The sequence below is a fragment of the Tetrahymena thermophila genome (assembly GCF_000189635.1).
Source record: "Tetrahymena thermophila SB210 genomic scaffold scf_8254565, whole genome shotgun sequence".
NCBI lineage: Eukaryota > Ciliophora > Oligohymenophorea > Hymenostomatida > Tetrahymenidae > Tetrahymena > Tetrahymena thermophila.
The window spans coordinates 40,108-54,461 of record NW_002476336.1 but is presented as its reverse complement, the minus strand read 5'-3'; the positions used below and the strand labels follow the sequence as shown (position 1 = coordinate 54,461).

The following is a 14,354-nucleotide window of genomic DNA, read 5'->3' as shown; positions in this document are numbered from 1 at the left end:
AGTAAATTTTATACCATTTATAATTTTTAAAGGATTGTTATTAATTAAATTTCTATCTTTTTATTCAAATAATAATTATTAAAATAAGTTAATAGCTATTGTAATACTTAGGACATATAGTTTAGAAGATAAAGTAAAAATCTTCAATCAAAAGAAGCTTAAAAAATAGTTAGCAAGTACCCTTCCATATATTATAAATAGTCTTCGCAGGATTTATTAATTAGGAAAAATCTATTATTTTATAGAAAAGTAAGCTAAACATAACTCCATTTATAGCAAATAAAGGAAATCAAAGTATAATATCATGAGTAAAAATGTTAATTCTCAAAGAAGAATGAGCAACCTTTCAGAAATAAAGGAAAGAAAATTATTTTTTGGAGAAAATTATCAACTCAATAATAAGGCATTCAAGTTTATTTCTAACTTCGTTAAAACCTCTAAATATAATATTATCACCTTTTTGCCTAAAAGTATTTTGATTTAGTTTAAAAAGTATGCAAATTGGTATTTTTTGTTCACAGCTATTCTTTAGTGTTTTCCTATTATTTCGACTTAAAATCCAGCAAGTGCAATAGCTCCACTAGTCTTTGTTATTGCACTAAGTATGCTGAGAGAAGGGTTAGAAGATATTAAACGTCATAAATCAGATAATGAAATGAACAGTTCTGAGTGCATAATTTGGCGAAATAACAAATGGACAAAAATGAAATGGGCTAATGTAATTGTAGGAGATATAATTTATGTTTAAGAAAATGAAATTATAGCATCAGATGCTATTATATTGTGCTCTTCTCTTCAAACTGGCTAAGCTTTTATCGAAACATCTTCTTTAGATGGAGAGAAGAACCTTAAGCCAAGAATGACTATACCAGAGCTTCAAAACAAATTCTTTGACATAGCTAATAGTATTGCACTTGAAAAATAGGTTCTTCCTTAAAACTTTAATGGATAGGTTAGTTGTAGTATGCCAAATCCACATTTACATTTCTTTGAGGGGTGCATTTAAACAGATATATTCCCAAACAAAAAGTTTTCTGTTAATATAAAGAATTTACTGCTTAGAGGTAGCAGGATAAAGAATAACGAGTGGGCGATGGGTTTAGTTGTATATACAGGTTAAGATACTAAAATTATGAAAAATGCAGATCAAGGTAGAAATAAATTCAGCTGTATTGATCATAAATGCAATAGGTAGGCGTGTTTTTTATTTTTTTACAATTGATGATTTGCATAAATTATTAGAAAATTGAAAGAAATAACAAATAATTTTTAACTCAAATAGTAAATTGATTTCTTATAAAAATTATTTTAGCTTTAAATAGTTACACGAAAAATAATTTCAATAGAAATAATGAAAAACATAAAAATGTTTAAAAAAGATTTTCCACAAATAAAAAAATATTTGTTACTTGCTTAATTACAAGCTTATTTATTTTAAATAAAAATCTAAAGAAACACGCCTTTCATGTGATAATATCTTTGAATATTAAAGAAGCAATATCAATAAAGCAGTAACCTAATTTTTTTATAAAATTTTACCATAGAGAATCAAAAATAATCAGAATTAATTAAAATTAAAATTTTTTGATCGAAATCAAATTTTTTTATTTTTTGCAATAGACATTTTAAATTAATTTCTTTTTAAATTTTTTATGGTTTATAATCAATTAGCTACATCATGTATCTCTTGATTCTGTAATTTCTTCTGTGCTTTTCTGTATCTATTTTAAATGTGATCATGTGTCGTAATACTAATAATCTTACAATCTATTTGAGCTCTGAAACAGAATGCAATACCTCTTTTATTTATACTTTTCTTAGTTATCTTTTACTGTTGAACACTTTGATTCCTATATCACTTATAGTCTCCTTAGAATTTGTTAAGGTAGGATAAGGGTATTATATGGAGAAGGACAAAGAACTCTATTCAATTTTCAATGATAAGCCTCTTAAGGTAAAATTGAGCTTTTTTTTTCTTAAAGATGAAATTAATTTTTATTTTGAAAATAGGTATTTTCTTGTGGACTCAATGAGGAGTTAGGCTAAATTTAGCATGTGTTCAGTGATAAAACAGGTACTTTAACTTGCAATAAGATGGAGTTTAAAATGCTTATTTGTGGACTGGAAACTTATGGTGATTACAATTTAATTGATTTAAATCCTAAGATAGTTTTTGAAAGAAACTAAAAAACTGCTGAAAAAGGAAATAGAATGAGAACACCTACTTATACTGATGAAAAATCAGGAGTAGAGTATTGTTTTAGGGATGTTAATCTTGAAAGTTTACTCTAAGATTAGGAAAAAGACACCTCAGAAATTTTATAAAAACCTATATAATTTTAGTGTTCATAAGATAATTCAAAATTATTTGAGATATGTACTTAAAAGTAATTAGCACATGAATTGCTCATGCTGCTTTCAACTTGTCATGAATGCGTTTTGCAATAAGGCAAAGATGGAAGGAAATCTTATCAAGTAATTTAATTTTAAATAGGGTTATTATTTAAATCATTTTATAATAAAACAGGGACCTTCACCAGATGAAATATCATTAGTTGATGCTGCAAATCATATGGGATACTCTTTTTCTGGCTTAGATCAAAAAGAAATTGTTCTAAGCATAAAAGCAAAAGAAAAAAGAGTGGAATTATTACATTCGTTTGAATTCGATTCAGATAGAAAAAGAATGTCTGTTATTGTGCGTGATTAAGGTATTATAAAGATGTATGTAAAAGGCGCTGATAGTATCATCAAAGCTCGTCTTAAAAAGAATGTAGATTAACCATACTTAAGTAATATTGATAAAAGCTTAGAATAGTTCTCTCAAAAGGGTTTAAGAACACTATGCCTTGCTCTAAGAATTATTTCTGAACAAGAATATGAAGATATTTTAAGCAAAATAAACTCTACAATTGGTATTCCGAATTAGGAAAAAGAGCTAAAGGCTATTGCAGAGACTATAGAAAAAGATTTTATTTTATTAGGAGCGACTGCAGTTGAAGATAGATTATAAGATAATGTTCCAGCTGTTTTAAGAGATTTCTTGAAGGCAAACATAAATGTTTGGATGCTTACAGGTGATAAACTAGAAACTGCTGAAAATATTGGTAGAAGCTGTAATTTAGTTACTTCTACAATGGGTGTTATGTATATTAGGGGATCTCATACTATTCATAATAAAATAGATGACCAACTAAAAAATTTATCAAATTAAATTCCCATTCTATAATAACAGCACAAAGATGGACTTTCTTTAATTGTGGAAGGAGAATCTTTAAGTAAAATACCATTTTCAAAAAACTTTTTTTTTAAATAAGATCGTTTTTAAAATTAAAAGCTTGGATTTTAGGTGATGATCAACGAAAAAATAGCTTTTTAAAGGTTATTATTGAGTGTAAAAGTGTTATTTGTTGCAGAGTAACACCAAAACAAAAAGCAGATGTTGTTAAACTTGTTAAAGAAAAACTTAATAAGATAACTCTAGCTATAGGCGATGGTGCTAACGATGTTAATATGATATAAGAAGCACATATTGGAGTAGGAATATATGGAAATGAAGGTATGAGAGCTGTCTAAGCAAGTGATTACGCTATCGGTTAGTTCTAATTTTTATGGAAGCTAGTGCTCTATCATGGAAGATTAAATTATATTCGTGTTGCAGAATGCATTCTTTACTTTTTTTACAAAAATTTTGTCTTCACATTCCCTCAGTATTTCTTCGCATTCTTTGCTTTATATTCAGGTTAATCAATCTTTGATGACTGGTACATTACTCTCTACAACTGCATTTTCACCTTTTGGCGTAACTATTCTTATTGACAATAGTAATTCATTTATGAAATTAACTTTTTTTCAAAATACTAGCTGTCGTCATTAAGTCTGTGTATGAAGAAGATGTTTATTATAGAAAGAAAAGAAGCATACATGGAGAAGAAAAAGAAGAGAAAGTTATAATGTCTAAAATAGCAAACGAAGACAATGATATTATTTAATAATTTTATCCTAAGCTGTATTACATAGGATAAGCAAATCACATCTTTTAGTTTGGAAGATTTTTAAAATGGGGCTTTTTAGGTGCCTTTTAGGGGGCTCTGTGCTTTTTCTTTACTATCTTTATATGTAATGAAGGTTACTTAGATAGTTAAGGAAATGTAGCAGATATATGGGCAACAAGCATTAGTTTATACACATCTATAATTATAGTAAGTTGAGTTTTGCTTTATAAATTTTATTAACCACTTTTTATTTTATTTAGCTGGTGAATTTAAAATTAGCTTTAAACACCCAGATGTGGACAATATGGAACTGGTTGGCTTTTATTTTTACTAGCATTGGACTATACTTTGCATATATATGGGTAAGTGATATTTGGATTCTCTCTGGTACTTTTTTAACTGCCTCTACTCTCTTTTAATCCTCTAAATTCTATTTGTGTGTTTCGTTAAATATTCTTACCTGTTTTGCTTTTGACTGCTTATTGCTAGCTGGTAAATCTTCAAAGGATTCATTACTAAATTATTTAAAAAGAGTTACTAGACATTAAAAAGAAGCTGAGGTTTCTAAGATAATAGAACTTTAAGATAGATTATAAATGCAACTTTTAAATGAGCGTAATATTAAGAATAAGAATGTAAAAAAGAATGGAGATGTTCCTAATTTAGAAGTCATCTGTTATGCTGAAAATGGTAATCCTTTGCACCAATCCTTTAACATAAATAGAGAAAAGGACCCTTCAAGATATACTAGTTTCTTGTGCTAGCACGGTGATGTTAACTAAATTAATTTTGACGAGTTAAGAAGCTCTTAATAAAAAGATATTGACAAAAATTATTTTGCAATTTAAGAAAATTCATCTAGAATAAATATTCGAACAAACCTAATTTAGGGTTCTAATATATCGCCTACTCTAAAGCCTTCTAATTTTTTAAATCAAAATAAATTAATTGTATCAAATTCTTTTTTATCAAAAACATCAGAGCAAGTCCTTACCTCGTAAGATGATAGTAGTAAGATAGCTAACTCATATGATATCAACAACTAGGCCATTATTAAAGATGAAGATCTTTGAAAAAATTATTTCAATAATTTAGATATAACAAATAAATTAAATTTAACTTTTAGTTTTGTCTGTTAAATTGAGTTTTTTATCATGTCTAGAATAACTACTACTAATTTATCTTTTAATATACTATAAATAAATAGATATTTATTTCATTATTTTTCTCTTCAACTCTTTTATGAAACAAAAAGATTAAAATGCTGATTTAAAAAAAATGTTTTATTTATCAAAAAAAAATTTGTGAATTTTTTAATAAGGTAAATATAATTTATAAGTAGTAATTAATATTCTTATATTTAAATATATTGGAATAAATTAAATCAAAAATATTATTTATAATTCTATTGTTTTTCTTTAAATATCCTTAATAAAATAAACAAATATTATTGATTTTTAACTATTATTTAAAATTTTTTTTATAAATGAATGGCATCTCAAACCTAATTTGTTTTGTGATTATATCAAAATAATCCAAATTTCTAAAATTTTTATCCTAAAATTGATAGTATTAGGACACTAAAGATAGTAAAAAGATTGATTTTCAAGTAAACATATATTACTATATTTATCTAACACAAATTTGTTTTTGTTTAAAAAAATAAGAATATTTAGTATTCTTAATAATTTTTATCATAATTTAATTCTAATTTATCAAATCAAATATTTTCTCTGATAATTTTATATTAGAATAATTTTTGCTTTCTGTTGAAATATATTGAATATAATAACTTAATGATAATTGTAAGCTTTATGAAAGAATATACAATTTAAACTACATTTTTTTATATAAATTTAAGAATAATTAATCAAATATTTTCCATATTTTAATTTCATTTTAGAATATCAACTAATTATTCATTACTTTCTTCTTGGGCAAAGACAAGAAAGAAAGTGTTTTAGAATAATCCCAAAAAAGTATATAAATAGTACTATCCCAATAGCTTTTCCATTCATTTAATCAAAAGATAAACTCATTATTCCTGCAAAATAAAGAGTCATAATTTTTAAAATTTATACCTCTGAATAAGGATCTTTATCTTTGCAAATTTTCCATTAAATACACATTTATTTCCATTCTTTAGTAATTTTTGAGCTAGAAATAACTTTTTCACAATCATGATTATCATAATTCATACTACATTAGTCTATTTCATTTATTATTACTTACAGATCTTTTTATCTTAGACCATTCATATCATGAATAAGTATACATAAAGTTAATGTTAAGACAATAATCATTATTGAATACTTGAAAAAAGATTTACTAAATTTGAAATTAAACTAGCTATATTAATTCACTATGCTATATTAATTTTAATCTGCATTTTTTAAACTTCTTTCTTCATATTTTTCTATCTAATTTTATTTACTACCTTTGATGTTTATATCTGATACTATATTTCTATTTCCTATAATATTTTTATGGTAATCATTTATATAATTATCAATTTTGTTAAAAACTAAATCTATTAAAGCAATACTTTAAGATGCTAAATTGCCTTGGAAGCTATTGGAATTTTATTTACAAGTAGGACATGTTGCCCAGTGTATTGAATTATTTTCATTACATTTAAGACACTTTACTGTTTGATTTTGCTTTTTTTTAGAGCCCATTTTATTTCTACCTATTTATAATTTAACTAATAATTTAAAAATCTAATTGACAATTTTTAATTATAAGAAATTTTAATAACCAAATAGATTTTCTAAAAGGTCTAAAATAATTAAATATTTTTAAATACCATACTTACTTTATGCAAACAAACTAAAACAAAAAAATTAAAATAATATCTCAATTAACTGCCATTTTAATTCAAATAAATTTAAATTTTATTATTACTGTAAATACTGAAATTTTGATTATATTAGATTATTTTAATTTTTATAAATAAAATTTTAATTAAAAATTTAATTATTTAAATCTAATAAAATATGTTTATGCTAAAAGTGAGAGGATTTATATTATTTACATAATATCTATTTACAAAAATGATTTATTATGAAAAGTTTTAAATTAAATTTAAATGATTTTATACATGAGATTTTAAAAAAGATATAAAAATATTAATTTGATAAATTATTGAAGATAATAATAGCTAAATATGTAAAACAGACAAAAAAAATAAGCATGTTATGATAAGTTAAGTTTTAATTGTATGTTTTTCTGATTAATTAGCTGAATGAATGAACAAATCACTCATTCACTATTTAAATACAGAATTCAGAAATATTATTTTTATGTTAATAATTAGATGAATGATATGTTTAAATTTAAAATTAATGTTGCATTTATTTAGACTATTTTATTTGAAAGAAAGAAAGATTGTTTATAAGTGTTAGCTAAAATAAAATAATAATAATTATTATTCAATTTATTATTTATTATTATAGCAAAAGTCTGCTTGTGTCCTTCATTTGAGGAATACTCATTACTTTTCAATTTTAATATGATCAAGTCTTTTAATAAATTCGTCAATGAAATTGTCTTCATCAAAGACTTTGTCTCCATCTTCTTCACCTTTATCTTCTTCAAGATTAAGATCTTCTAATAATTCAGCCAACTTAACTTCGTTACGGTTGTAGTCTTCTTCGTCTTCCTTTTCTTTCTTTTTAGCTTCCTTTTCAGCCCTCTTTTCTTCTGCGATACGAAGCTTCTCTTATAATTCTTCTTCTTGTTATCTGATAATTTCTTAGGGATCTTTAACTTTAACGTTAATAACTTTAAGCATTTTTCTTTTAAGACGTCTGGAAAGTTATTGCTTTCTTGCAAGTTCCTTATCTGAGAGCTTTTTAATTCCTTCATCATCCTTATATAAATTAATTTTTTCACGCATAAGAGGATCACGTTCTATGTCATCCATAAACTCTTCAAAATCTTATTCTTTATCCTAGTCTGAGACTATTTTTTTCTTGCCCTTCTTATTAGCTTCTTCGGTATTTTCTTCAACCATAACACCATCCATCTATAAACGCTTAAGCTTCCAAATACGGGCTTTATTTTCCTTATCATAAATACGTTTGACAATAATAATTTCAGGAGCATTTTTAAGAACTTCAAGGTCTTCAGAGTAGTTCAATGTTGTCAAATCATAACCCAAAACCATGCATCCTTCCTTAATAATTTCACCAAGATGTGCTTTAGCATGGAATTCTTTCCAATCGCTAGTACGCATGAGGGTTAAGTGAGCTAGTTTATCTTAGTAAACGTTGCTGATTGAAGACATGTAACTGGTGTTAACAGAGGATTCATTCAAGCTTTAGGGATTAGTAAATTCATTTTCAATTTTTTCAATACCAGTAACCATAAATTCAGTAGAGTTTTTCTTTAAGGAGAGAACAATAATGTCGTTTTCATAATGGAAGTATCTTTCAGCAGTGATGTCAATACGCTTATGAGTGTGAGTATCTACGAAATGGAGCATATTGCTAACTTTAACACATAATACAAGAGGACTGATACCTCCTAACTCTTTGCATAATCTAGGAGGGAAAACACACAAGTCATCCTTGCATATTTTAGGAATTTCAACAGACCAAGAATATTTGTAATTGTAAATATTGTTACGATCGTCAAGTCCGATAAGCTGTTTGGAAGGCTTAATCTTGCAGGGGATAACACTTTATATGAAGTCTACCAAACGATTTGCTTACATTTTATTTTTATAGAAGAAATCTAAACCATCATCCTTTTCTTCTACTTTCAAAACTTTATCGTGAGCATTATGCTTTAACATAACTTATTCTAAGAAGAAGAAAGTCTTTTTGTGTTCAACTTTTTAACGAAGTTAGACTTAAGCACCCCATGTGTGAGGAGTAAATTCCTTTTTACAGTCATCACACTAGCCGTAGTGTTCTACGAATTCAACGACAAAATTTTATTAGATAGAAGTATTATTCATGACTTCTTTTTAGATAGTAAGACGGATACGAATACGACGAGAATGGGGTTCAGTATACAAGAAAGCACTGTCTATGAGTTTAACCTTCTCAAGACCCTTAATCTTCTTAAGACAAAGAGAGAGCATTTCTTTGCTTTCACGTTCACAATAAACCCAAGGTGGTTTGTTGTAACGTCTGCACATACGACAAAAATTAACTACTCCCTATTTAGTAATTCCTGTAGTAATATCTTGTTAATTGGTTAAACAATTAACACACATATTTGTTCTTGTTTAGGCAGCATTAAAGGAGACACCACACATACAACAGAGGATGTTTGCGGTGACTCTTTAGAAAGTGCTGCTCATAAATTGAGATCCATTTGATCTTGCACTAATGTTTAATAACTATGAGGCTCCCTACATTTTGAATATTTCCACCTTTTTTTATAAATTCTATTATTTGTAATATATTTATGAATCAATCAAAATATTAATTAATTTTACTTTTTATATTCAACTCTCTTTTTTTGAATCACTTTTAATTTCACTTCTTCACTCGCTAATTTCTTTTTTCACCTTTTTTTGTTTAGATTATTATCCTACTAATCTTTCTAATATTTTTGCTTGGAATATTATTAGAAAGAATCTACAGCTAAATACAAAGCATACGAGCATACTTACAGACATATATACACTCATGCATAAATACATATAGGAATAAATACAAACAAGATCATTTATATTAATTTTTCAGTGATCATCTATTTTTCTATCTATCTATCTCTCTATATATGCTCTATGCTATTGAATAATCTATTCATAGTAAAATATACTATATATTGTTATTAATAATAATTTTAATGCTATTTCATTCATAATTTTTTCTATTTTGATGCTTTAAGTTCTCTAATCTAATTATTTAATTAAAATATCTGCACATTAATTATTTAACATTGGAGCAAAAACTATTTGGCTTTATCAAAATCAATACTATTTTACTTATTATAAATTCTTCTGTATATAAATATATAAATTCATCTGCCCATTCATAAGTTTATTAATCCTAATAAAAACTGTATATATTTTCTTTCTAATTGCTCATAATATTTCTTTTTCTGATAAAATTTTTTGTTTTTCAAAATAATAAAAATAACAAATTTATATAAAGAAAATTCTATTTTAATTAATGAATTTCGATACTAGTTAATTATTTAAACACTTTAGGTAAAAAGAAATAAATTTAATCCTAATTTTCTGAAATATTGCATTTAAAATTACCTTTATTATAATTTTCCTTTTTTTTTGAAACTCGCAATATTCTATTTTAGTATACCTGCAAATGTTTTTACTGCCATTCTTTTTTGTTATTGATAATATATATATATTGCTAGTTAGATGATTATAAAATATTATTGAATAGCAGTACATGCTTTTTATACAATTGTTTTTTGCATTTGGAAATAATTCATTTTTTATTATTTTTAAATATTTTTTATTTTCAAATAAATTATTTTTACATATGGCAATATAATATTCATATATTAATATACATTACTAAGTTTATATTTTAAAATAATTATTAATTCCTTTTTAATAACATGGATTTTCATTTTTGTTAATTTAATTTTCATTCAAGAGAAATATCAGCAACTAAGACACCTTCATTTTTCTTATCTAAGCAATAAACAAGTTATGTAGGATTTACTTTAATTACACAACTGCAACCAAGATAATGAGTTTTTTCTTTATTATCTAATTTATCTTCTACCCCTGTTCTATCACAACATATAAAAGCCCAGCTTTTATGGTAATTTAATTCTTACTTTTTATTCTACATAGTTCTCATTCTCCAAAGCCAGTAGTTTAAAGATCCATCTATAGAAGAATCATCTAAATTATCTGGCTCATGGTCATTCCAAGCAGATAAGAACAATACTACATCCACATCTTGCTCTTTACAAAAATCTGAAAATTCAAATTTGCTTGAATCTTAAAACTCATAAGGATTAATATCCATACAAATACCTAAACCTGCTTTGAATTATTTGCCTTCTCTAGTTTTTAAGTATACTGCTCCAAACTCACTACCTTCTTGAGCCCATGTTTTATCTGTTTCAAACAAATGCTTCTTTCTGTAAGTTATTATTAATTTACCATCTCTATCAATCAGGTAAGCAGAATTGTAAAAATTCTCCTATCCATTGACAATTTCAATTTCAGGAAAACCTGCAAAAACATAGCAACCTAATTTTGTTGCAATTTTTGAAAAGAAGGTAAATTGCTTTCCCTTTCCACTTTCTTCACAATAATCTCTAATATCATCTCTGTCTTTAAATGTGTATCCTGTTAAAGCCATTTCAGGTAGCATGAATATATCTATTTTATCATTTTTGTTATATTTCATGAGAGCTGATTCAACTTTTTAAATATTCTATTTAATTTGCTTATAGTTTGGATTTATTTGATATATGAGTGCTTTTAATTAGAGTTTTCTTTTAATCATTTTTATAGTTTATTTTTGTACGCTTTGTTCTTCCTTTTACTAAGTTTCTTAAGGTTACTGCTAAATGTCTTATATTTCCTCCATTTTAATATTATCTATCTGTAATTTTTTATGAATGTTTTAAAATTAATTTGCAAAATAATAAATAATAATAATTTAATGATCTTCTTTTTTAAAAAAATTAATTTGAACAAAATCAAAAGTGAGATTTATATCCATTTAAAATTTTAAGAAGTTTGGATAGAATATTTAGAAAATTTCTAGTAAATTCTTTTTAAAAAAATTATTAGAAAGTTCCAGCATAAAAAATTTTACAAAAATGGCTATACTAATATAGATAGATAAAAAGAATAATATATACATACATATATAAATATTAATATAAGAAGGACAAAAATACATAATGAAATTATAGAAGTTTGTTTAAAAATTGAAATATGAAGATTTGTTTGTCTATTTATTTACATGTTAAAATAAGATTTTTAGTTTTCTTTATTTGGGATATTGATCACATTACATTATTCTAAACTAATTAGATTTCTCTCAACTTAGAATCTCTCACATATTATTCTTCTAATAGGTCTTTTAGCTTTTTCGGAATTCTGGAATTAAATTGTGTATATTTAACCTAATGCTCATTTTCATTTTTTTCATTTGAAGGAGAATAAATATTATTACCTTTTTATATTACAACTTATTGTGATTATTACACAGTTATATTTGGGAAAGGAGAATAAGCTTAAATTAAAGCTTGCTTACTTTCTAAAGTATTAGATTACTAGGTCTTTTAGCAAGAGCTATTTTATCTAGATTTTTCAATAGGCTCTGCTGCATATGAATTGAATATACTGTTTTATTTACTATTATTAATTTTTACAGAAGCATTTATGGGGATACGAGGCTTTAACCTAGGAGACTCTTAATGCTATAAGATATTATTTAAACTATATTTTTCAGATAAAATTCTTACATTTTTATTAAAATCTAAAGGATCTTTCTTCTATGCATCTTGCATAGCTTTCTTTTAGCTAGTAAAAAATTACTATCTCTAAGTAGCATTTTATTTTAAATATTCAGCTAAAGAAATTTAGAATTTGCTATTAAATTAATTTAAATGCATATTACTTTATTATGCATTGTTATATTAGCTTTCTTATGTGAATTGAGAGTCATCAAATAAACCTTGTTGGTTAATATTATTTTAATTTTATATTTTAATAACTTATCCATTTGTTTTTGTGGTTTACTAGTCACAAATAGTATGATTCGATTGATAAGTTTGAGTGTAGTTATTACTATCACAAGTATTTTTTAAGAAAAATGTATTCTGCTTTGTATTGTTCTGAGAGCTATTTTTAGATTATGGGCATTTCAGCTGCTCAATTTGTTGTAAATTTTCTTTGTAGTATATCCTTTCTTAGTTCATTAGCTTTTTGATTTAATTTATCGTTACTTGACTGCCCTTTCTATCCTCACTTGTTTTACATACTTGCATTTTTTGAATTTCAGCAGAACAATCATTAACTCCAGTTTTTGTTTAACCAATACGACTTTTCTAGGAGGTTTCATTTGTTTTTTAAGTTGTAATTCTTGAAGTTTTTATTGTATTCTGATATCTTTGCATTTCTGATATCTTTGGTAGTAAGTCAATAGTTTTACCTCTTTTTCTTCTACCTTCAAAGCTATTAGCTTTGTTTACAAATGATTTCTTTTAATTAATATAAAACGAGTAATTATTTTGATTGGCTAGACCAGTATTACCAGCCTATCCTGTTAATGCTGATAAATTAATCACGTTTCCATTTGCATTTGAAAAATTATTATATTGTGCGATCTGAAACTAATCTTTAGCTGTTTGTAGAATTTATTCATCATTAGATTAATTTTTTTATTGTATAGAATGTGCAATGTATTAAGACTTCCTAAATTTTAAGTTCTCATTACTAAGATTAAGCAAATTCTATTTTTAACTCTAAATTGTATTTTATTAGAATGAGTTTATTCTAAATCTCCTTACTTTAAATTCACTTTTTGTTAAATTATCAGATTAATCTCTTTCTTAAGAATCAACAGAATTGGTTCTTCCATCAATCCTAGTCCCTATCAAATTAGAGCTTTCAAAGCACTAATTTTATATTTTCACATTTTGTGAATCCTGAGGGATAGGTGATGTTAAAAATTCTTTTAACTATTTAAGTTCATCAACAATAGAAGAAAAATCTTCATTTTAAGTTGAAATATTTGGAAGATTTGTATTGTTTATTAAGCCATTATTTTAATAAGTAGAAATCGAAGAAAACTATTATGATTTTCTTTTACCTTTCTGCTAAGATGGTAGCGGTTGCTGAGTAAATTTTAACATTATTTAATCATAATTTGTCCCTTAATACCTATTATTTTTTTTCTGTTGTAGATTTATTTACAAATTATTGGATAATTCTTTTAATGCGTTTGTTTAAATTGGATACTTTTTGATTGAATTTTCTATTTAGGCACTACTTTGATCAATTATAACACTTTATCTAGAATTTCCAGCATTTGTTAGATTATTATATATAGGATTATTATTATTTCCTTAGTATCTATCCTCATATCTCTCAATTTACTAGTCAGAAATATTATTATTGTTATTAAAATAATCATTATCGCCTCCAAATTAAGTTGGACTACTTGAGCTATTCCATCCAGTTATTTCATCATTTTAAATTTATTTTAAAATTTTATTTTTTATAACATGTGAAGGTAAAAACTCTTAAGCTGCGCTGTTGTCAAGAAGGTTTGATGGTGTTTAGAAAACCCTCATAATTAAAAACAAACAAAATAAATAGTATGTTTTTCTTTTATTTTATTGATAGTATTTAAGCAATTAATATCAACGAACGAATGACTGTCTTGTGCAAAATTATAGTAA

General features: G+C 25.2%; 5 protein-coding genes across 5 annotated transcripts; 1 reads left to right on the top strand and 4 right to left on the bottom strand. All coding sequences in view use genetic code 6, as the record gives it.

Moving 5' to 3' along the window:
• Positions 1 to 304: 304 nt before the first annotated feature.
• Positions 305 to 5,068, top strand: TTHERM_00470548 (phospholipid-translocating P-type ATPase, flippase family protein; the record flags this gene model as incomplete). Its single annotated transcript, XM_001470629.1, has 7 exons — positions 305 to 1,191; positions 1,672 to 1,954; positions 2,011 to 2,475; positions 2,528 to 3,278; positions 3,338 to 3,802; positions 3,865 to 4,202; positions 4,256 to 5,068. 7 exons carry the CDS (start codon positions 305 to 307, stop codon positions 5,066 to 5,068), a joined length of 4,002 nt encoding a protein of 1,333 aa, XP_001470679.1.
• An 846-nt stretch (positions 5,069 to 5,914) lies between these two features.
• On the bottom strand, positions 5,915 to 7,189 carry TTHERM_00470540 (Di-sulfide bridge nucleocytoplasmic transport domain protein; the record flags this gene model as incomplete). The annotated part of the gene is made up of 2 exons (XM_001032944.2): positions 5,915 to 6,468; positions 6,541 to 7,189. The coding sequence occupies 2 exons, from the start codon at positions 7,187 to 7,189 to the stop codon at positions 5,915 to 5,917; spliced, it is 1,203 nt and encodes a 400-aa protein (XP_001032944.2).
• Positions 7,190 to 7,485: 296 nt separating this feature from the next.
• On the bottom strand, positions 7,486 to 9,363 carry TTHERM_00470530 (60S ribosomal export protein NMD3, putative; the record flags this gene model as incomplete). The annotated part of the gene is made up of 1 exon (XM_001032943.3): positions 7,486 to 9,363. The coding sequence occupies one exon, from the start codon at positions 9,361 to 9,363 to the stop codon at positions 7,486 to 7,488; it is 1,878 nt and encodes a 625-aa protein (XP_001032943.1).
• A 1,204-nt stretch (positions 9,364 to 10,567) lies between these two features.
• TTHERM_00470520 (carbon-nitrogen family hydrolase) lies at positions 10,568 to 11,527 on the bottom strand (the record flags this gene model as incomplete). The annotated part of the gene is made up of 1 exon (XM_001032942.3): positions 10,568 to 11,527. One exon carries the CDS (start codon positions 11,525 to 11,527, stop codon positions 10,568 to 10,570), a length of 960 nt encoding a protein of 319 aa, XP_001032942.1.
• Positions 11,528 to 11,951: 424 nt separating this feature from the next.
• Positions 11,952 to 14,246, bottom strand: TTHERM_00470510 (hypothetical protein; the record flags this gene model as incomplete). The annotated part of the gene is made up of 1 exon (XM_001032941.1): positions 11,952 to 14,246. The coding sequence occupies one exon, from the start codon at positions 14,244 to 14,246 to the stop codon at positions 11,952 to 11,954; it is 2,295 nt and encodes a 764-aa protein (XP_001032941.1).
• Between the last annotated feature and the right edge of the window lie 108 nt (positions 14,247 to 14,354).